This window comes from Geotrypetes seraphini, chromosome 4 (genome assembly GCF_902459505.1).
Source record: "Geotrypetes seraphini chromosome 4, aGeoSer1.1, whole genome shotgun sequence".
NCBI lineage: Eukaryota > Metazoa > Chordata > Amphibia > Gymnophiona > Dermophiidae > Geotrypetes > Geotrypetes seraphini.
Genome location: NC_047087.1, coordinates 262,048,432 through 262,071,922, shown reverse-complemented (window position 1 = coordinate 262,071,922; position 23,491 = coordinate 262,048,432). Strand labels below are relative to the sequence as shown.

Below are 23,491 nucleotides of genomic sequence, written 5' to 3'. Positions count from 1 at the left end.
TGCTTCGCGCGCCTCCCTTTCGAGGTATGCGCCTCTGGCTCTCCAATAGCCCTCTTTGACACAAAATTACCCATCAACCACCACGCCGTGGTTACACCAATTCACCATTAGCAGTTTATGAAAGTCCTGTTACACTCAAAACCCCCTATCAAGTCTCCTAAAGTTGCTTGGGACCTTAACGTTGTACTTTCCACCCTTATGAAGCCTCCATTTGAACCACTGGTGTCTTCATCCCTCAGATGCCTAACATAGAAAGTGCCCTTCCTAATTTGCATCACTTTGGCTTGCCAGTCATTGAACTTCAAATGCTAGTTTCAGATCTGCCTTATACTACATTCATCATGACAGAGTAGTCCTGTGTACTCATTATAAATTCTTACCAAAGATGGTTTCTCAATTCCATTTCAACCAGGCTATAATTTTACCTGTCATCTTCCTAAAAACACAGTCCCATCCTGGTGAAGCTGCATGCCACACACTGGACTGTGAATGTACTTTAACTTACTACCTAGATTGAACCTCCAATCTGCTATTCATTTCATTTGATCCCAACAGACTGGGTGATCCTATTACTGAGAGAACAATCTCTACATGGTTAGCAGACTGCATATCTTTCTGCTATGCTCGGTCTGGGCTACCGTTGCAAGGCTGTGTTACTAGCCAAAGTTAGGGCAATGGCAGCTTCAGTAGCTTTACTCTGTTCCACTCTTATTTTAAGACATCTGCAAAGCTACCACCTAGCCATCAATACATACTTTAGCATCCCATTACTGTCTGGAGCAGTGGTTCTCAACCTTCCTAATGCCACGACCCTTTAGTACAGTTCCTCATGTTGTGGTGACCCCCAACCATTAAATTATTTTCGCTGCTACTTCATAACCGTAATTTTGTTCCTGTTATGAATCGTAATGTATCTGATATGCAGGATGTATTTTCACTGTTACAAATTGAACATAATTAAAGCATAGTGATTAATCACAAAAACAATATGTAATTATATTTGTGAAATATTTATTTCTAATTACAAATAAATGTATGTGGGCGTATCTGCATGTGGGAGGACCCGCCTAGAGACAGATAGAGGAGCGGTGTCTCGGTTCCTAAGAACAGTGTTCTTCAACCTTTTGACACTTATGGACCGGCGGAAATAAAATAATTATTTTGTGGAGTAGCAACGGTCCGTGGACCGGCAGTTGAAGAATACTGGGCTAAGTCGTGCTCATCTCCACTCAATCTCCGCCCCAGACCCTGCCCCCATAATAGTACTAATTGTAACACCATTTTTTCCATTCATTTTTCAGATATACACACAATATAATTGTATTAACAACACATAATGGTTAACCACAAAATTAAAATACACAAAGCACACTGTATGCTTTTTAACATTCATTCCTACCAGAAAACAGATAACCCCATGCAAATGCAGGACCAAAAACTAAAAGTACTAATATTTACAAACAAACCCTAAGATGCAAGACTCTGCAAGCAGTACAACCCCAGAGGAAAAGAAACAAATGCATTTCTTCCTGAACAGACAAAAATCAATCATTAAATAAAAAAAACAGACAAATCAGTCACTAAATAAAAAAAATAAAAGTATTTCCCCTACTGTTGTTGTCTCTTTCCCTCTATGTGCCTTGCCTTCTGACCCGGTGTTATCTTTGGGCCGGTCCACTGTGTGATCAATACAGCATTTTTGGACCGGCTACCTGAGTGCTGCATTGCACAAAACTGTGGGCAGCAGCTCCTCGCGTGCGTCCCGCTCCTTATCTGGAAGCCTTCCCTCTGACGTTGCGACATCAGAGAAAAGGCTTCTGGTTCAGGTGCAAGCCGAGCATAGGAGCCTTTTCCCATGGCTTTGTGCAATGCAGCACTCAAGGAGTCAGCCCGAAGACGCTGTGTTGATCGCACTGTGGACCAGCTGCTGAAGAATGCTGTCTTGGGCCTGATGGATGTGCCGGCCCTGTGGACCGGCAGAAAATTTCTGAGGATCGGCATCGGTCCATGGACCAGCGGTTGAAGAACACTGCTGAAGATCATTGGAAATATGTGTTTTCCGATGGTCTTAGGCGACCCCTGTGAAAGGGTCGTTTGACCCCCAAAGGGGTCGCAACCCACAGGTTGAGAATCGCTGGTCTGGAGACTCACTCCAGACAGGATAGTCGGTTCTGCCAAGCAGTTCTACAAAATTTATTTTCTACATAAGTGCCACTTCCCTCCATTTCTTTTGAAGTAGCTTGGGAGTCCTATCTGTGAGAATATGCTGCCTGCTTGTCCTGGGATAAATCACAGTTACCGTATTTTCACGTAGATAACGCGCACCCGTGTAAAACGCGCACACGGGTATAGCGTGCGAAAAACACAAATTTATGTACAGAAATTTTTATATACCGCGCACACCCATATACTGCGCATGCTGCCCGACTCTCCCGTCGCCACCCGACTCTCCTCTGGCCACCCCGACTCTCCTTTCGCCCGCCCCGATTCTCCTCTCCCCCTTGAAGTTCTGTCCCCACCCTGAAAGCCTGATGCCCCCCCCCGACGTCCGATTCGCCCCCCCCCCCGCAGGACCGCTCGCACGCACCCCCACCCCAAAGGACCGATCGCAAACCCACAGCCTCCCGACCTCCCCCCCCATCATGTAGAAGCTCCTACCGGTGTCCTGCTGCTTCCTCTTGGCGGTCCCGACTCCCCGACACGATCGGGGCAAGAGGGAGCTCAAGCCCTCTTGCCCCCCCCCGACTCCCCGACACGATCGAGGCAAAAGGGAGCCCAAACCCTCTTGCCCCGCCGACTCCCCAACAATATCGGGCCAGGAGGGAGCCCAAGTTCTCCTGGCCCTGGCGACCCCCCCCCCCCCCCGCTAGTTCAGGCCAGGAGGGAGCCCAAACCCTCCTGGCCACAGCGACCCCCTACCCCCACCCTGCACTACATTACAGGCAGAAGGGATCCCAGGCCCTCCTGCCCTCGACGCAAGCCCCCCTCCCCCCAACAACCGCCTCCCCAAGAACCTCCCACCGCCCCCCCAGCCAACCCGCGACCCCCCTGGCCGACCCCCACCCCCCTTCCCCGTACCTTTGTGTAGTTGGCTGGACAGACGGGAGCCAAACCTGCCTGTCCGGCAGGCAGCCAACAACGGAATGAGGCCGGATTGGCCCATCCGTCCCAAAGCTCCGCCTACTGGTGGGGCCTAAGGCGCCTGGGCCAATCATAATAGGCCTGGGAGCCTTAGGTCCCTCCTAGGGGCGGGGCCTTGGGCACATGGTTGGGTTGGGCCAATGTGCCTCAGGCCCCGCCCCCAGGTGGGACCTAAGGCTCCCGGGCCTATTCTGATTGTCCCAGGCGCCTTAGGCCCCACCAGTAGGCGAAGCTTTGGGACGGATGGGCCAATCCGGCCTCATTCTGTCGTTGGCTGCCTGCCGGACAGGCGAGTTTGACTCCCGTCTGTCCGGCCAACAACACAAAGGTACAGGGAAGGGGGGTGGGGGTGTCATGGGGGTCGGCCAGGGGGGTCACGGGTCGGCTGGGGGGGCGGTCAGAGGTTCTTGGGGGGGGCGGTCGTTGGGGGGAGGGGGGTTTGCGTCGAGGGCAGGAGGGCCTGGGATCCCTACTGCCCGTAATGTAGTGCGGGGTGGGGGTAGGGGGTCGCCCTGGCCAGGAGGGTTTGGGCTCCCTCCTGGCCCGAACAACTAATGGGGGGGGGGGGGTCGCCAGGGCCAGGAGGACTTGGGCTCCCTCCTGGCCCGAACAACTAGCGGGGGGGTGGGGGGGTCACCAGGACCAGGAGAACTTGGGCTTCCTCCTGGCCCGATATTGTCGGGGAGTCGGGGGGGCAAGAGGGCTTGAGCTCCCTCTTGCCCCGATCGTGTAGGGTGTCAGGACCGCCAAGAGGAAGCAGCAGGACACCGGTAGGAGCTTCCACATGATGGGGGGGGTCGGGAGGCTGTGGGGGTGTGAGCGGTCCTTCAGGTTGGGGGTGCGGGTGCGTGCGAGCGGTCCTTCGGGGTGGGGATGTGGGTGCGTGCGAGCGGTCCTTCGGGGTGGGGGTGCGAGCGGTCCTGCGGGGGGGTGAATCGGACGTCGGGGGGGGGGGGGGGGGAACTATGCAAAAAATATTTTGTACAACGCGCAAGGGTATGCACGGTATGTAAAAACACGTATACCGCGCGCGCGTTATATGCGAGAAAATACGGTAATTACCTTTTCCTCCCAACTGCTGTGTTTCTTTCTAAAAATAAAAAAATTAGAATGCTGACAAAGCAAAAAAGAGTTATTTTGTTATTAAAAGACAAAATGGACATAATGGAGAAGTTAAAAAAGGGAGTGTCAGGAAAATAATTCAGAAGAATATGGTTTAGGAACATCAACAATATCCAACATAAAAAGACAAAGTGTTGCTATTGTGAACTATGTTTCAGTTCTTCAAAAAGAGGAAGGGTGTTTCAGAAAAATCACAAAAAGTTCAACTAATAAACTCCTCTACAAATCCTTCTTTGATGTCCAGCTCCTCGAAAGAGGCAGCCACGCTTCACTAGATTATATGCTAGCCTCAGTCAATGACGAACTCCGCCCTCACCCACTGGACATCCTATTACTATACCGCCCACCTATCCCCTGGTCCAAATCCTCTGACCTCGTCTTCGAGACCATAACCAATGCCTTTCTCAAATTCCAAAGATTACTAATCATCGGAGACATTAATCTCCACCTTGACGACACCACCAGCAAGGACACGATTGAACTCACTGATTTCCTCATCTCCCTAGGTTTCTCCCCCCCCCACATCCGCTCCTACCCATGAAAAGGGGCACACCCTAGACTTCATCCAGTTCCTCAACCTTACAGCTTATAAAACTTCTACAGAAGACACCCGTTGGGAACACGTCCCCTGGTCAGACCATTTCCTAGGGGCCTTCATGTCTCCCCATCTTCATGTCTCATCTTGGATCCCCACCCCGCTCCCCTATTTCCATTACCTTCCAGAAAAAAATCTCGAGCGATATGTTCTGGACCAAATTCCTCAACCAGTTCCCCTCCATTCCCAAGCTTGCAGACTCCGAAAACAATTGGCAGAACTGGATCGCCCTCTCCGAGTCTACCTACCACTCCCTCGCCCCTCAAACCACTAAATCCGTTACCTACCCCCAAAAAGCCCCTTGGTACCTTCCACTCCACAGAGACCTGAAACAAAAATGTCGAGCTTTAGAGCGAATATGGAAAAAATCCAAATCCCCATCTGACAGACAGGCCTGGAGAGTCAATATCAAGCTCTACAACTCAATACTAAAAAAAGCAAGGAAGAACTTCTATGGAGACAAGATCTCCAGATCCAACAACCAGAATAGCACACTGTTCAATATCTGGCGCTCCCTAACCACAAATAACGACCCCCACCCTTCTCCCCTCATCTCCTTCAGCCGAGGCCCTGGCAAAATTCTTCAATGATAAAATCACTACCTTAAGACGCTCCTTCCCGCCCGCAGTCTCCTACAACTCTCTGCTGCCCCCCCAACCCAATCCTACCGCAGCTCCTTTCAACCCCATCCCTGCAGACAGATCCTGGACCACCTTCGAGCTCATATCTGATTCTCAGATCCTTAAACTCTGCCTCAAGCTAAAATCTTGCAACTGCATCCTGAACCCATTCCCCTCCTACCTATTTGAGAAAATCCCCACCCAGGCCATCACATCTCTCACCGAACTCATAAATTCTGCCCTACTATCCGGCCTATTCTCCACTGAAATGGGACACATTGCACTTTCTCCTCTACTGAAAAAAGCTGACCTGGACCCCTCCATACCATCCAGCTATCGTCCAATAGCTAATATCCCTCTCCTCACCAAGCTGCTTGAGTCTATCATATCTACCCAGCTCTCTTCCTACTTAGAAAGATTCTCTATCCTCCTACCTTACCAATATGGCTTCAGACCCAACTTCTGCACCGAATCCCTATTGGCCTCTCTAATCTCTAAGGTTCAGCAACTGCACTCTCGTAACAAGTTTGCTGTTCTTCTACAATTCAACCTCTCCGCAGCTTTTGACGTTGTCCACCATGACATTCTAATTTTCCAACTCTCCGAGATAGGCATTAGCTCCACAGTTCTTGACTGGTTCTCCAAATTCTTGCGCTCCCGCTCTTACACGGTTAACATGAGCGGCACCTCATCCTCCCCCTGGATCCCGACTTGTGGTGTCCCGCAAGGCTCACCCCTCTCCCCAATCCTTTTTAACATTTACATGTCCTCCCTGAAACTACTCCAACTATCCCCCCTTGAAACTCTATACACTTACGCCGATGACATCCTTGTCCTCCTTGAGACCGACTTGAACCTCACTAACCTCTCTACGAACATATCCTCATGCATAACGAACCTCCAATCCTGGGCATTCACAGTACAAATGAATCTGAACGAGTCCAAAACAAAACTCCTTTGGCTCGGCCCACAACTAGACCACCTACCCTCCTCCATCCCATTGTCCTCCGGCTCCTCATTACAGCTCGAGCTCTCAAGCAAAGTCCTGGGTGTCACCTTAGACTCTTCTCTATCCTTCAACGACCTTCTCCAATCCTTGGTAAAAAAATGCTTCTTCAGCCTTCACATGCTAAGAAAAGTCAGACCCTATTTTCACCAAAAACACTTTGCAGTCCTAGTACAATCCATCATCCTCTCCAGATTGGACTATTGCAATTCTATCTACCTCAGCCTAACCAAGAAAAGCCTCCACAGACTGCAGCGGATTCAGAACACCGCAGCTAAGCTCATTTTCGCGAAAAGCAAATTTGATCACGTCTCGCCACTCCTGTCTAAGCTCCATTGGCTCCCAGTAATCCCCAGGATCCACTTCAAATGTGCGTGCCTAGCTTACAAGATCCTACATGGCATCCTCCCAAACTCTTAAACTATCCTTCCCTTCCACAAAAGGTATTTCTCATGCAGGCAAACTTGGGTCATCCCTCCCCTTCAAAATCACTGAGATCTGGAATAACCTTACCTCCCCGCTCCGATCCTCAAGCTCCCTCCAACTTTTCCGTAAACACCTAAAAACCTGGCTATTCTCAAAACTGTAACATTTCCCCCCTCTCAGGCTTCTCCGCCTTCCCCACCCTTTTACATCTAACTCTTAAACTCACCACTGGAGTTCCTCCTTCATCCTAATTCCTGTAAACCGTGCCGAGCTCTGCATTTATTGAGATGGTGCGGTATATAAACCCAAGGTTTAGTTTAGTTTAGTTTAAACAGGCAAATAAAGCTCTATATCTATGGGTTTTGCAGAAAAGATCATTGGACCATCTAATTTCTGAGTAATATTAGCTGAAAAGGCAATGTTTTTCAATCAGCTTCATAAAGAAAAGAAGTAAACATCATTTTATTGTTGAACAATGTGCCATCACATCCTACAGCTTGAAAGCTTGAGCGAGAGGATGGTGGATTCAAAGTGCATTTCTTCTTCTAAATGTGACTTCCAATGCAATAGGTGAGACATTCTAGACAAGTAGGTAGTGTTCCCATGGCTGCGTGCCATCTGTAGAAGGAATCCAGTTCAGATTTTTCTCTGTGCCTCTTCTGTACTTCACTGAGCTCCTTAGTTCCACCTATAAATTTTTCCTTCTGCATGCATGCCTGCAGGAGTGTGTGTTCTGCTCTCCATATTTTATTCATATTTTTTGTCCTTTTTGGAGGGGAATTTTTGTGCTCTGAGCATTTCTTCAGCTTTGCCTGCATTGAGAACACACAGATTTATGTCTGTAGCTGTGGGTACCTGTTAGCCAGCCTGCTTAGTTTTCTTTGGAGCTCAGGGACGCCCCTGAAGTTCTCTCACCTACTGTTAAGCAGGAGTAAAGCACAGGCTGTTAGGCACCTTTAGGAGGCTCAGAAGTGTCTCATAGGGTGCTGGCTGCATCTTCTCACCTCTGCCCTTCCCGGTGCACATTCGTTGGTCTGCAAGAGTGGAAGTGTAGTCAGGCATAGGGTCTGACTCGCAGGCTAAAGATCAGCATTGCAGAGGCATTCCCAGCATGATGCAGTGATTCTCTGATCCAGCTACTGTAAGAGAGCTGAGGCAGGCTGTAGCACAGATACACAAACCTGTGTGGTGAATTGGGGGAGGTCTGAAAAGTGGGGGTTTCAAGGTTTGTGCATGTCCCTCCACCTGGAAAATCCTAAAATTGCCATTTTTAAACTTTACTAAGGGCTTCTTTTATCAAGCCGCGCTAGCGGGGTTAACACGCATGACTTTTCATTACGCGTTAACCCCTGCACTGGCCAAAAACAACCGCCTGCTCAAGAGGAGGCTAGCGCGGCCAGCGGTTTAGCATGTGCTATTAAGCACGTTAAAATGCTAGCGTGGCTTGATAAAAGGAGCCCTAAGTGAAAAATATTGTGATTTTGGTGCGAATTTCATAGCAGTGGCCATCTTGGATTTTTAGTGATCTTTTTTTTTAATTTTTTCTAAAGCTTCTTGCTTCTCCAAATTTACAATTTTTGCCTCAAATCTTGACGGGATAGTCAGTTCTGCCAAGCAGTTCTACAAAATTTATTCTCTACATAAGTGCCACTTCCCTCCATTTCTTTCGAAGTAGCTAAGGAGTCCTATCTGTGAGAATATGCTGCCTGCTTGTCCTGAGATAAATCACAGTTAATTTTTACCTTTAAGAGGAACGCCCTGCCTCTTCCTTTTCCTCACAACTGCTATGTTTCTTTCTAAAAATAAGAAAATTAGAATTCTGACAAAGCAAAAAAGAGTTGTTTTGTTATTAAAAGGCAAAATGGACATTATAGAGAAGTTAAAAAAGGGAGTGTCAGGGAAATAATTCTTGCCAGGATTGTGCAAATTAGGCACTTCAGGAGTTTTCTTGTGCCGCGTGGTGTAGCCGGGTGGGGCAGCAGTGCAAAGCTTAGCCTCTCCCCTGGTCAAGCAGGTGACATAATGTCAGCTAACCTGGTGGGGCGGCCTTCTGTATTTTTGGGGCTCGGCATGGCTGATAGTTCCATGCACACGGCTGCGATACCTCCACAGTCTATGAAACGCATGGTTAAGTCAGCAGAGGGTGACTATGCGCCGCAGGAGCAGAGACTTTCTCAGAGTTTCTGAAACCGTTTGAAAAAATTTTTTTTGAAGCAGGTATTCTTCACCTGTGCAGTCCCACTCCACATCCACTGCTTCTCTCAGTGGCGTTGCTTCTGTGGGCATATCCTTGCCTCAGCTGCTGTTTCTATTTACCTGATCCTTATGCTGATGATCAGTTTGCTGACCCCTTATTTTAGGGTGCAACGCTTCCAAGGATGGTGGACCAGGGACTGTATGGTGGATCTTCAGATCCTTCAGGGGCTCTAGGACCTGGGGATGATCCCACAGTTCTGTGTTTATTTCAGCCTGCGGCTTTGCCGGATCTTATTTCTGAGTCTTTGCAGGAATTCCATTTGGTCACTCAGCTGGCTCAATCCTCTTCTTCCTCCTGGCTTTGTGATGTGCACTTGCAGTCTTCCACCTTTCTCTGGCACCCTGATATGAGCATTTTACTATCAGAGCAATGTGTCTATCCGGACTGCGCTCTTATGTTAGTGGGGGCCATGTTTCACTTGTACCATCTGGCACTGGAGTGCCTGCGGGTTCTGGATCAGACTGAATTCTTTGGTTAAACAGGTGCCTAGCTGCCCCTCTCTTCCCAGAGAAAGTGATGTGGTGCTTACAGATAATGCAGGACCATTGTGTGGACTTAGTCCTCCAGAGGCTTTTTGATGCAGCTGCTTTGGTGGCGGTGTTGGTCACACGCGCCTGTCTGTTTCGTCTGTACACCCTGGAGAGTGAGGCTTTAGATTCTTCTCCTCAACTTCATTTGGTTGGGTCGGATTATGTTCCTGATGTTTTATATGCCTTATGCGGGTTTTGTCATTCTCCATTTCTGCCTGCTGAATGCTCTGAATTAAGACAATGTGCTGGTGATTCCACTTCCAAGGCTACTTTGGCGAGACATCTCTTTCAGGGCAATTGTTTGTCAAGGGCCTGGTCGACCTCATGAATTCTGTGGATCTTAGTTGCCCTATGACCCTGCCTGTTAGCAGACCCAGACCCTCTAGGGCAGGGGTGCCCAAATGGTCGATCGCGAATGACCAGTAGATCACAAAGGCAACGCGAGTTGCCTTTGCTATCTTTTTCTCCCTGCTGCTTCCCCAAGCCAGACCTGGTGCGTACAAGCACCGGACTTAGAAAACTTCACCTCCGATGTCAATTCTAACGTCAGAGAGAAAGTTCTGAGACAGCCAATCGCTGCCTGGCTGTGGAACTTCCTCCACGACATTAGAACTGGCGTCGGAAGTGAAGTCTTGTAGGCCCGGCACTTGTATGCGCCAGGCCTGGCTCGGGAAAGCAGCAGGGAGAAATCACATTGGTGGCTTGGGGGTAGGGAAAGAATCGTGGAAGTGGAGAAATTGGCACGATGGCTTGGGGGGGGGGGGCAGGGGGAGAGAGAAAGAAAGGCAGAAAAAAAAGAAATATTGGCTTTACAGAAGAAGGAAGTGCAACCAGAGACTCATGAAATCACCAGACAAAAAGGTAGGAAAAATGATTTTTTCAATTTAGTGATCAAAATGTGTCCTTTTTGAGAATTTATATCTACTGTCTATATTTTGCACTATGGCCCCCTTTTACTAAACTGCAGTAGCGGATTTTAGCGCAGGGAGCCTGTGAGCATCGAGAGCAGTGCAGGGCATTCAGTGCAGCTTTCTGCACTAAAAAACCGCTATCGCGGTTTAGTAAAAGGGGAGAGAGTATATTTGTCTAGTTTTGTATAGTTGTTCCTGAGGTGACATTGCATAAAGTCATCTGCCTTGACCTCTTTGAAAACCTGCGGAATATAAATGATAATTAACATTTTCTCTGCGTACAGTGTGCTTTGTGTTTTTTTAAAACTTTATTGTTGGTAGATCATTTTGACTTGGTCATTTTAAAAGTAGCTCAAAAGCCAAAAAAGTATGGGCACCCCTGCTCTAAGGATTCTGGTTGCTCTAATTTTTGTGGCTCCAGGCCTTACCACTCGTGTTCCAGTGCTATGTCTTTTACCAGAGCTCCCGGCGGAGGTACTCCAGCTACAGATGTGCCCAGCCATCTAGTTCCTGTCTGCACCTCATGACAAGCAGGCGCAATGCGCCAGGCTGGGGTACCCCTCTCTATAGATAGGGGGCAGGCTGTCAGCATTCTTGCCAGCTTGGGGTTGCATTTTGTCCGCCAATGGGTTCGGGACTTTATTCGGTCAAGCTCCAATTGGAATTTGCCCGACCTCTGACCAGTTGGTTCGTGGACTCTCCCTCAGGGCACTCAGACATGCCCTTTCAGGTTCTAACATATACTCCATATACTTTATAGTGCCAATGAAAGGCTCAGACAGTTGGAGGCCTATTCAGGAGCTGCAGCATGTACATGAGGCTCTCAGGATTCCGAACTTTCACAAGGAAACTGCGATCTGTCCTAGCAGTAGTGGCCTTAAAAGAGTTCCTTGCCTCTCTGGATTCATCGGGGCATACTTGCACATTCTGATCTTACCAGCCCACCGCAGATACTTGCAGTTTTACATTTTGCACAACCATTAGCAGTTTCTAGCACTGCCCTTTGGAAGGCTCCTTGTACCTTCTCCGAGGTAATGGTAGTCATAGCAGCTTACTTCAGTAAGATAGGTCTGCAAGTACACCCTTTCTTGGGCAACTGGCTATTCGGAACTCCCTCGTTGGCCGAGGGACGACACATGGTGCATCAGGTGTTAGAGGACCTTGGTTGGATTGTGCATTTCAGAAAAGGCAGTCTCTCTCCAATCAACACAGTCTTTGGAATACCTGAGTCTTCTCTTTGACACGACTGTGGACCGCGTCTTTCTTCCAGGAGTACGCAGACAGAATCTGTGTTCCTGGATTTCTTCACTCCATCAGCGTGGGTCATGCACCTTGGTGGCAAAAATCCATGCAGGACTTACACCCTAAATGGCGAGATCCTAGCAAGGACTGTAGCAGAACACGACTTGGGCGTGATCATTAGCAAAGACATGAAGACTGCCAATCAAGTGGAGAAAGCTTCCTCCAGGGCTAGGCAAATCATGGGTTGTATCCGTAGAAGTTTTGTCAGCCGTAAGCCCCAGGTTATTATGCCATTGTACAGATCCATGGTGAGACCCCCCATCTGGAATACTGTGTGCAATTCTGGAGGCCGCATTATCAAAAGGATTTGCGGAGAGTTGAGTCGGTCCAGCGAATGGCCACCAGAATGGTTTCAGGACTCAAGGATCTCCCATATGAGGAACAGCTGGATAAATTGCAGCTATACTCACTCGAAGAACGCAGAGAGAGGGGAGACATGATCAAGACGTTCAAATATGTCACGGGCCGTATCGAGGTGAAAGAAGATCTCTCTTTTTCTTAAAGGACCCACAGCGACAAGAGGGCATCCGTGGAAAATCAGGGGTGTGAAATTTCATGGCGATACCAGAAAATATTTCTTCACCGAAAGGGTGGTTGATCGCTGGAATAATCTTCCACAACAAGTAATTGAGGCCAGCAGCGTGCCAGATTTTAAGAAAAGATGGGATTGGCATATCGGATCTCTTCATGGAGGTAGATAGGGGGTGGGTCTTTGGTGTGGGCAGACAGGATGGGCCGTGGCCCTTTTCTGCTGTCATTTTCTATGTTTCTGTGTTTATATCTTCTGGTTCTGGGATCTGTGGCTGCCACATTGGATTTGGTTTCTTGGATGAGAGCGCACATGCATCCTTTCCAGCATGTCTTGTATATGTATTATTTCCAGCATGTGTATGTAATATTTTTAAAATTTTATACGGTATTTTTATTCCTCTTGATCCTCTTCTATGGAACATTTACAGATTTTCATATGCAAAAGGTACTCAACGATTTAAACTTTCCCTCCCTTCTAAGAGAGGAATTAAAGGAGTCAAGAATTTCAGCCTCTCTTTAGCTTTTAAATTTTCCCAATTATGGAATGAACTTCCTTTAATTTTGAGGTGTCCCAGTTCCTTCCAGTCTTTCTGTAAATCTTTGAAAACTTTTCTATTTGCCAAACACTTTGACAATTAATCTCCATGTATTTTAGTATATTTATTAACATTGTTAACAGTGTTGAGCTTTCTCTGGTTGAAGACCCGGTATATAAGGCTAAGTTTTAGTTTAGTTAAGTCTTGGGACCTGGGTTGACCACTGTTGGAAACAGGATGCTGGGCTTGATGGATCTTTAGTATGTCCCAGTATGGCAATTCTTATGTTCTTATGTCTTACTCTCTTGCTGGGCTCCGCACAAGGATGCTTTACAGACCAATCTTCCCTGGTCTCTGGAGGCTCGGGCCAGCATGATTGGTGCCATCCTCCTGCAATCGCTATGCAAGGGCACACCCCTGCGGATTGCCTTCTAGGCAGTGGTGCTGACTGATGCCAGCCTTTGGGGCTGGGGAACCCACTGCACTTGGCGTCCTCTTCAAGGGTATTGGGTGCCCTCTCAGTGGAAATAGTCAACCAGTTGGAGCTCAGAGCCATTCAACTGGCTCTAGTGTGCTTGCCGAAGACTCTGGAGGACCAAGCGGTAACAGTCTTCTCTGACAATGCATTGGCAGTAGCCTATGTCAACTGCTAATGAGGTGTTAGGAGCCCTCTCTGGCTTAGGAGGCCCGTCTTCTCTTTCTGTGGGCAGAATGCCACCTCCAGGCACTCTTAGCAGTACATGTGGCAGGAGTCGATATTGTTCAGGCCAACTTCCTCAGCAGACAGCCGTTGAATCAGGGCAAGTGGGTGCTGGCCCAAGCGGCATTCTGATCCATTGTGCGCTACTGGGGTTGGTCCCGCTTCAACCTCATAACCATGGCAAAGAACATGAAAGCAGATCAGTTCTTCAGGCAAAGGTCTGAGCTTGGAAGCGAGGGTTTCGATTCTCTGGTGCAGCCGTGTTCTCAGAGAATTCTCCTGTCTGTCTTTCCTCCCTAGGCTGAGTCATTCGGTAAATCATGGACCATCCAGGCCATGTCATTCTGGTGGCTACAGAATGGCTTTGCAAGCCATGGTACACAGATCTGATGCCTCTTAGCTAGGGTTGCGGCCTTTGATTGAGTTTCTATCCTGACCTGTTTATGCAGCATCTGGTCTATGTAGAGCACCCGGGTTGCTTTGCTCTTATGGCATGGCTCTTGAGCCTTAACACTCTTCTCATGCCTAAGAAGTTGACTCATGCCTAAGAAGTCGACTGTTGTATCAGCTTATGGACTGGAAGACTTTCCTGCATTATTTAACTCGGGACCAAGTGGAGCATATTCCCCTCCACTTTTGGTGGTGCTGATTTTTCTCCAGGCTGGTCTTGATCTTGACCTCACTGCAACATCCCTTCAGGTCAAACTGGCTGGGCTTTTGTTTTTGAGCCCGGGGTCATCTTTTGTCTTTGGTGTGTCACACTAATATGACCAGATTTCTGAAAAGGGCTCTTCGCATTAGACCACCGATTACTCTGCCATTCCCTTCATGGGACCTCAACCTGGTCCTGTCAAGTCTTTCCAAGACTCCCTTTGAACCTCTTCAGGTTGCTTTCCTCTTGGACTTTATGCTCAAGACTGTCTGGTTGCTCTTCCATCACGTAACGTGTCTACAGACTACAGGCTCTCTTCTTGCAGTGAATCGTTCTTCCAGATCTCGGAGACAGGGTTTTCTTGCGCATGGTTCCTTCATTTCTGCCAAAGATGGTTTCAGCTTTCCATGTTAATTAGGGAGTCAGTTTGCCTGTTTTTAGCTTACTGGTTCAAAGGCACAGGATTGTGTTTTGAGGAACCTAGATATTCACGGAGTGTTTCTTCGCTATTTGGATGTCACAAATGAGTTTAGTCTTTCTGACCATTTGTTTGTGCTGACTCATTCTGTCAAGCAGGGCATTTCTGCTTCTCAGGCCATGTCAGTCTACATTCTTTCTGGGAAATGGTGTCCTGTTTGGGTCAAGATGTATTCTTCTAGATGTGTGGCTTCTTCATGGGCCGAAGCTATAGCTGTCCCCCCCTGAGATTTGCCCGGCAGCAACTTGGTCCTCTCTACCCACGTTTGCTCAGTTTTACAGAGTGGATGTGGCTGCCTTTGGGTTCTCAGTCTTGAGGGTCAGCGCAGTAAGCCCGCCCTAGCTTTTTGGGGACTGCTTTTATATGTCCCACGTCTAGAATGTCACCTATTGCACTGGAAGAAGAGATAATATACTTACCCTAGTGAGACATTCTAGACTTCTGCCCTGTCCTTTTTGCATCTGACAACTTAGCTTGATTCATGCATCTCCAAGTTGTAACTTGGATGCGAGTCAGCCCTTGGGGGCTGGGGAGTATACTGTATACTTTTTGGTGGGAGTAGTTTCTGAGCTCCCTTTTGGTTTTTGCCAGCTGTTTGCAGCTGATAGTCTCATATTACTCCTTATAGAAGAACAGTTATCTGTGTCCTTGATTGTTATGGGTGTGTCTACTTCACGTTGGTTTGGTGGCCCTTGGTGCTTGGGTACGAACTATAGGTGGAGCTAAGGAACTCAGTGAAGTACAGAAGAGGCACAGAGAAAAATCCGATCTGGATTCCTTCTGCAGATAGCACGTGGCCATGAGTAATAATAATAATAATTTTATTTCTTATATACCGCCAAAGCCATAGTAGTTCTAGGCGGTTTACAACGAAGAAGGGCTGGACAATCAGCGAAAATGGTACAATGTTACAATCAGATAAAATTAGGTGGTAGAGAAAAAAATGGTACAACAGAGAGGAAAAAATGGTACAACAGAGAGAAAAAATGGTATAAACAGAAAGAAAGATGGGTACAATTATGGCAATGAAATGGTACAGTGAAGAAGGTCAAGACAATCTGCGTAAAGGACATATAGAGATAGAGGGCCAGGGTGGACATAGGGTCTTAGGGTATGAATCGGGTGAAAAGATTAGTTTTTAGTAGTTTCCTGAAGTTTAAGTAGGATGAAGAGCGTGAGATGATGTGGGCCAGCCAGTTATTGTGATGACCTGCTTAGAAGGCAAGAGTACTATTTAGATATCTTTTGTAACGGCAGGTCCTTAGGGTAGAGTACACTACCTACTTGACTAGAATGTCTCGCCTATCTTCTGGAAAAGAGCTTACTAGGGTAAGTACATAATCTCTTTTATCTGTAATGTTACCAATGGATGAAAAAATTGTTTTTTTGAAATGACTTTACAGGAATCAATTGTTACAGAAACTTCTGTTGGCTGATATTGATGATGAATGTGGCATGATCTAAGTTATAAAATCATTGAATAGAAAAGATTGTTCATGCTTGGAAATTAGTTAAAAATTAAACCCTAAAAAAATGCATGGAACATTATTCTAAACAAATTGGAAAGATATGGAGAAGGAGATGTCCTTCAAAACATTGCAAAGCATGTTCTATAGCACATGTGTCAAACATAAGGCCCGCGGGCCATATGCGGCCCGCAGTTACATTGCGCCGGACACTACACTTTAGTGAAACCCTCTCCAGGAACCTCCTTGAGTCCCTACTTCCCCACCTACCGCCTCCCCACTGTTGAAATTTAAAGTCTTTGGGCAGCTGATGGCACAACGAAGCTAATCTCCCTTCTCGTTCTGTCCCAGAAGTGTTCTTTCTGCAGCATCCTGCCTACAAGGGAAGAGGAAGTGCTGCAGAAAGAACACTTCCGGGGCAGGCCGACAGGAGGAAGCTGACTTCGTTACACCTTCGGCTGCCTGAAGATTTTAAATTTCAACGTCAGGGAAGGTGGTAGGTGGAGGAGTCAGGAACTGGGGACAGATCATACTATAGGATCCAGCTGAGAGGGGAGGGCTGGGGATGGGAATGAAGAAAGGACATGCTGAACAGGCTACAGGGGGAGGGGGATTGGGAGAGCAAGAAGGACAGATGCTGCATGGCCTGGGAAGGGGTTGGGAAGGACAGAGGCTGCACTGGCAGGGGGTTAGGAAGGGAGGGAAAGAGATTCTGCCGGTAGATGAGGGAAGAAAAAAATAAATTTCTTGAACATAGATGTGTGGAGTGGGAGGGAAAGAGAGATGGTATATATGAAGAAGAGGGAGAATTATTGGACATGATAGTGATGGAGAAGGTGGGAGGGAGAGCTGTTACACTGGGAAGGAGGAAAGATGACTCAAAGAAGGGAGAGATGGTATTTCTGGAAAAGGGTGATGGAAGGATTGAAGAGAGAGAGGTCAGACCACTTAAATGGGAAGGAGAGAGAGAGATATGCCAGACCATGGAAAGGAAGAGAAGGAGGGGAGAGAGAAATATGCCAGATCGCAGAAGGGAGAGGAGAGAAGGAAAGAGATGTTAGACCTCAGGAAGAGGGAGGGAAGGAGAGAGAGATGCCAGATTGTGGGAGAGGAGAGAGATTCCAGGCTATGGGAAAGAGAGGAGAAAGATGCCAGACCATATAAGGGGGAAGACAGAGTTGTCTGGCCATGGGAGAGGGATGAAATGTTGCATTGGGATGGAGGGGAAGGGGAGACAGAGGGAGGAGATGGTGCACAGCAATGGGTCTGGCAGGGAAGAGATAAGAAATTCTTCTTCTTTAAAAATTTATTTTAAAATTTTTATTAAGCATTTTATAAAGTAGAACAGAATTCAACACGATAGACAACATACAAATAATGATGCTCCCAACACCACACTCACTGAACTAATACACCAAATTCCTCACTTGACAAGGAAACATATCCAATTTCCAGTCCCCCCCACCATTACACATAAGAAATTTTTCTTATGGATAAATGGGAATAGGGGAGAAGAAAGAGGGAGGAGATGGTACACATAGATAGATGGGAAGAGAAGTAGGTAGATGATTTTAAGAAGAAAGCAGAAAAATGGAAGAAAGTTGAATTTTAAAAGTTAATGCTAAAGATGGATGTATGATAGATGAGAGACTGACTATGGTAAAAAATACCAGTGGGGAGAGAGCAAATGCCATCTAGAAAAACGCTCAGAAAAAGTGAAACTCTAAAGGGGGGGTGAATACCTCCCCTTGGTAAAAGAGTTTACCATCCAATCATTGCATTCACTTTATAGAACATCACTCTCTGACCATTGGTAAAAACTTTGATAGTTTAAATAAAATTGCTTAATCGACAAAAATGTTCAAAATTGTCATACACAAAAAAAATCTCTCTTGCTTAATGAAAGAAATGATACCGTGCACTTATCTGTGCAGACTTTAAAGTTTGTGGTTGTAAGGGCTCTGGGGTCTCAACGTGGCCCCGTTTCGAAAATCTGCTTCAGGAGACCCAATACTACACACTTGTATAATCGTGTCTTTCCAAGAGATGATCGTTTACCAAATTTGAAGATTCCAAACATTTGGAATCTTCAAATTTGGTAAACGATCATCTCTTGGAAAGACACGATTATACAAGTGTGTAGTATTGGGTCTCCTGAAGCAGATTTTCGAAACGGGGCCACGTTGAGACCCCAGAGCCCTTACAACCATAAACTTTAAAGTCTGCACAGATAAGTGCACGGTATCATTTCTTTCATTCAGCAAGAGAGATTTTTTTTGTGTATGATAATTTTGAACATTTTTGTCGATTAAGCAATTTTATTTAAACTATCAAAGTTTTTACCAATGGTCAGAGAGTGATGTTCTATAAAGTGAATGCAATGACTGGATGGTAAACTCTTTTACCAAGGGGAGGTATTCACCCCCCCTTTAGAGTTTCACTTTTTCTGAGCGTTTTTCTAGACGGCATTTGCTCTCTCCCCACTGGTATTTATTACCATAGTCAGTCTCTCACCTATCATCACGATTACTTTAGTGACTAGCATCTATATATGAGTCCCTGTATGCCTTCTTAACAAAGATGGATGTATGGCAAAAAGTGAAGGAGAGAAAAACAGCAAATGGATAAGGTAGCCCTGGATACACAGTTAAGAGCACAGACAGAAGGAAGTGCCACCAGAGACTGGAAAAAGATAGTTCGAAAACCGAAATCACCAGATAACAAAGGTAGGGGAAAATGATTTTATTTTCAATTTAGTGATTGAATTATGTCAGTTTTGAGAATTTGCATCTGCTGCCTATGTTGCACTGCTCAGGAAGAAAAGCATTTGTTTCTATTTCTCTGGGGTTGTACTGCATGTAGAGTCTTGCATCTTAGGGTTTTGTTTGTATATATTAGTATTTTAGTTTGTGGTCCTGTATTTGCATAGGGGTTATCCATGTTCTGCATGTGTGACCATGGCCAGGTGTTCTGATAGGGATGAATATTGAGAAGCATTCAGTGTGTATTGTATAGTTTAATTTTGTGGTTAACCATTATGTGTTGTTAATAAGATTATATTGTGTGTATATATGAAAAATGAATGGAAAAATAGTATTATAGTTAGTACTATTATGGGGCGGGGGCAGGGTCTGGGGCGGAGATTGGGCGAGGTCTGGGGCTAAGCTTTCAGGTCCCCACCCCCCCAAACAAAAAGCGTTCCACTGCCTATGCCTAGAATGACTATTTGAATAAAGTTGGGTTAAGTATGTAACATCTATAAGGTGAAAATAACCAGGAGGATCGCTAGAATGGTTTCTCAAGGTGAGGACGGATCTATATTTCTACTAAGACTAAGTATCTTAATAAAAAAAATTTGGCCTGCAACTTAGTTAGATTTCGTCCCCTTATTTGATTGAGTTTGACACCCATGTTCTGTCCTGGTTGCTCTGATTGTGATGTAAAGCAGTGTTCTTCAACCACCAGTCCATGGACCAGTGCCGGTCCACAGAAATTTCTTGCCGGTCCACAGAGCCGGCACGTGCATCAGGCCCAAAACAGTGTTCTTCAACCGCCAGTCCACGTTGTGATCGATGCGGCGTTATTTTCGAGCCAGCTCCTTCTTCCTCACTGATTCAGTGCACAAAGCCATGGGCAGTGGCTCCTACGCGCGTCCTGCGCCTGGACCGGAAGCCTTGGCTTGGAGCCACTGCCCACAGCTTTGTGCACTACATCAGTGAGGAAGAGGGAGCTGGCCTGAAGGTAACACTGGGGGCGGCATAAAATGGCTAGGCGGGAGCAGGCAATAAGGTAAGGCATAGTATGTAGGGAGGGAGACAACAAAGGTAGGGGGGAATGATTTTATTTTTTAATTTAGTGATTGAATTATCTCAATTTTGAGAATTTACATCTGCTGTCAGTGTGCTTTGTGTAGTTTAATTTTGTGGTTAACCATTATGTGTTAATAAGCTTATATTGTGTGTATCTATGAAAAATGAATGGAAAAAATAGTGTTACAATTAATATTATGGAGGTAGAGTCTGGGGTGGAGATTGGGTAGAGATGGGCGGGCTCTGGCCCACGACTTAGCCCAGTGTTCTTCAACTGCCGATTCGTGAACCGATGCCAGTCCACAAAATAATTCTTTTATTTCTGCTGGTCCATAGGTGTAAAAAGGTTGAAGAACACTGATGTAGATAATGTCAGTGAATGTCAGTGGCGCTAGTGATCCAGAGTATCAGATCATAACATAATGAAATTGTGGAATCTGTACAAGACAAAGACAGGAGGAATCAAAAACTAATGATGACCAAGTCTTTGAATGTTTAAATACTGCAATGGCTTGGCTAGAAAAGCAGGTAGAGAGCAGTGTGATCCAGTTCCTTTGTCTGAAAAGCCTATGTGATCTTGCAGTACAGAAATGAAAATCAGCACTAAGAATTACTTACTTTTTATATTGAAATTCAGTAGTATATGTACTACAAATACAGTACTGTACCATGGTTTGGTATATTTCCCCCATTCTTGTTGAAGATATTTTTGAAAATAAAAAAATGTTCAGCATTTAATACTCAGAATATGTGCTCTGTTTAAAACAGTACTGTATGTTCAATCCATAGTATATGTACTACAAATACAGCACTGTAATGTAGCTTGGTATTTTTTCCCTTGTTGAAATTGAAAAATAATGTTTAACATGCAATACTTAGAATGTGGGCTCTGTTCAGAAAGGTATATCCAATCATCCGGAGTTCCCTTTATTTGGACTTCGTTCTCCCAAGGTTAGTCTGGATAATTGGAATTCCACTGTACTTTCATAGTGTCAAATCTGCTTTAATTGCTTTTGCTCAGGAAAGATTAGGCAAGGTGAGGCTCAGGTGGCCCAGATTAGAACTGGTTTTAATGGTAGTTTATTTTAAAAGTTTTGGATTTCTGCTTTTTTACTATCAGAAAAGCCGTATGTGGAAAAATTGACTCTGTAGTCTTGGGTGTGGCTTTCCCTAGAGAAAGTTATGGAATCAGGTTTTTGTTTTTTATTATGCTGATAATTTATTCTGTTTTTCCTCCCCTATTATTTCTAGAGCTGTTCAGTCTGGCTAACCCCTATTCTACAAGACATGTTACGACACATTTTTCAGTCATGTATTCTGGAAAGCAGCCAAGAAATACTGGACCTTATTTACAAGGTATGGTTTCATCTTTCATTTATATAAAAGAGAAGGAAGCAAAAATAAGCACCCATTTAATTGCTATGCAAGCCAAAAAATGGGTATTAAAATATCTATTTTGTTTATTGGACTTTATTAACTGCATTAAAAAACAGATACACTCAAGACAGTGTGCAGCATGTTTTGCTCAACAAAACTTTTTCTTCTGTTAACAGCATAACAGTAATACAATGACCAAATATAAATACAAGCAATGAGATAAACTTGGAGGCATTTAAAATGAATACTAATACAGGTACAAGATCCTTTATCCGAAATCCATGGAACAAGGCATATTTCAGTTTTTGGAATTTTTCAGTTTTTGGAATGGTAATGTAAAGTCAGAAAAACTAAGACCATAAGATTGCCACCAAACTTTTTTTTATTTCAAAATAATGCAAACATTAAACACTTCAAGCACTTCAAACTAGAGAGCTGCATGGGATCAGAGACAACAGGAATCCGCAGGGATCCCCTCCAGGTCCTCTGGGATCCCACAAGGATCCCTTCTAGACTCAGGGATCCTATGGGGATGGGTCATCTTTGTTCGGGGATCCCACAGGGATGGTACCTTCCTTGGCGTCAGCAACTGACCTGGAAACCTTCTCTCTGACACAAAGCTTTCTTCGGGCGCAATCACATCAAAGGGAAAGATTTGGGTCGGCTTCCTGTAGCATGGAGAAGCAAAGGAACATTTCCTGTGGACTGAAGAGAAAGGCCAGTAAGACGCTGCTCGGGGTGGCTGGGAAGGGAGGGAAAGAGATACTGCATGCTGTGGGGAGGGAAGGAAGATATGCTGTATTGGCTAGGACAGGATCTCTACCTGCAGCTCTTCTCTCATGGCTCCCAGACCTACCGAAGTACCTAGAGGTGAGGGAGGGAGAAGTACTGGATGTTGTGGTGGAGAGAGAAGGATGGGACAGATGGAAAGGGATGCAAGAGGGAGGAATGTTGGACATTGTGCAGGAGAGGAGTGATAGAAGGGGAAATGATGAGCATGGGATTGATGGGGTAGGCAGGAGATACTAACCAAGGGACAGAGGATACGAGTGGAAGAAATGTTGGATGCGGCTATAGAGAGGGTGTGAGAGATGCACCCTGGATCCCTCTCTCCTTTCCCTTTCCCTTTGCAGCAAGGGAGGGAATGAGAGAGAGATAGATGGTGGACAGTGAGAGAGAGGGAGCCATGTTGCACATGGGGGTAGAGGAGAGGAAGAAATGCTGTGCAGGAATGGAGAGGGAAAAAAGAGGGAGAATGATTCAGGATAGAAGGGAGGGAGGATGCTGTACAATGGAAGGGAGGGAAGAGAGAAATGTTGATCATGGTAGGAGGAACAAATGGACAGCAACTGCTTCAAGTATTTGCACAAAAAATAGAAACTGGAACCAACTTAATGGAAAAATGAATCTCAGGATAACAAAGGTAAAAAAAGGAATTTATTGAAGAAATATGCTAGCTTTGGGAAATGTATATAGCAGATGTTTTTTTATTGTGTTCAACAGAAAAGGTCATGCATTTCTGGTTTTATTTCTCCAGTGTTGAAGTACTTGCTGACCCTTGCTGTGGCTGGTGGGGATCCCCAAGCACCGCCGGCTGAGCGGGCATGGTGTTGCTCCAAGAGCATCAAATTATTAAATCGATTCCTCCAAGCCCAGTAAGCAGGGGTGGTCGATTGCATCCATATATTAAGTATGATCTTCTTATCTAACACAGCAGCCTTCTGAAACAACATCTGATGTCCCCAAGCAGACACCCTCAAAGATTCATACCAATCCAAAAGCAAGCCTACCGGCGAATCGGAAGAGATTGGCCAAAAAGCCATTTCAGAAAGCAGAGTACAGCCCTCCAAAAAACTTTCACACAAGGGCACTCACAAAAAGCATGTAAAAATGAATTACAGCCCTGTTGACATTTAGGACAGGTCGAGGAAGAAATACTCCCTTCTTTATGCACCTGCTCCTGAGAAAAATGCGCTCTGTACACCACTCGAAATTGGCATTCCCTCACTTCGGCGCTAATAGATATAGAGGA

General features: G+C 45.9%; 1 protein-coding gene across 4 annotated transcripts in view; it reads left to right on the top strand.

The window, feature by feature from the left end:
* The window catches only part of BTAF1 (B-TFIID TATA-box binding protein associated factor 1), a 394,756-nt gene that overhangs the window by 178,410 nt on the left and 192,855 nt on the right, over positions 1-23,491 (top strand). For all 4 annotated transcript variants that reach the window (XM_033943697.1, XM_033943698.1, XM_033943699.1 and 1 more), the window contains one exon: positions 21,334-21,438. In XM_033943697.1, the coding sequence (XP_033799588.1) occupies positions 21,334-21,438 (105 nt within the window). The remainder of the gene's footprint in view (positions 1-21,333; positions 21,439-23,491) is intronic.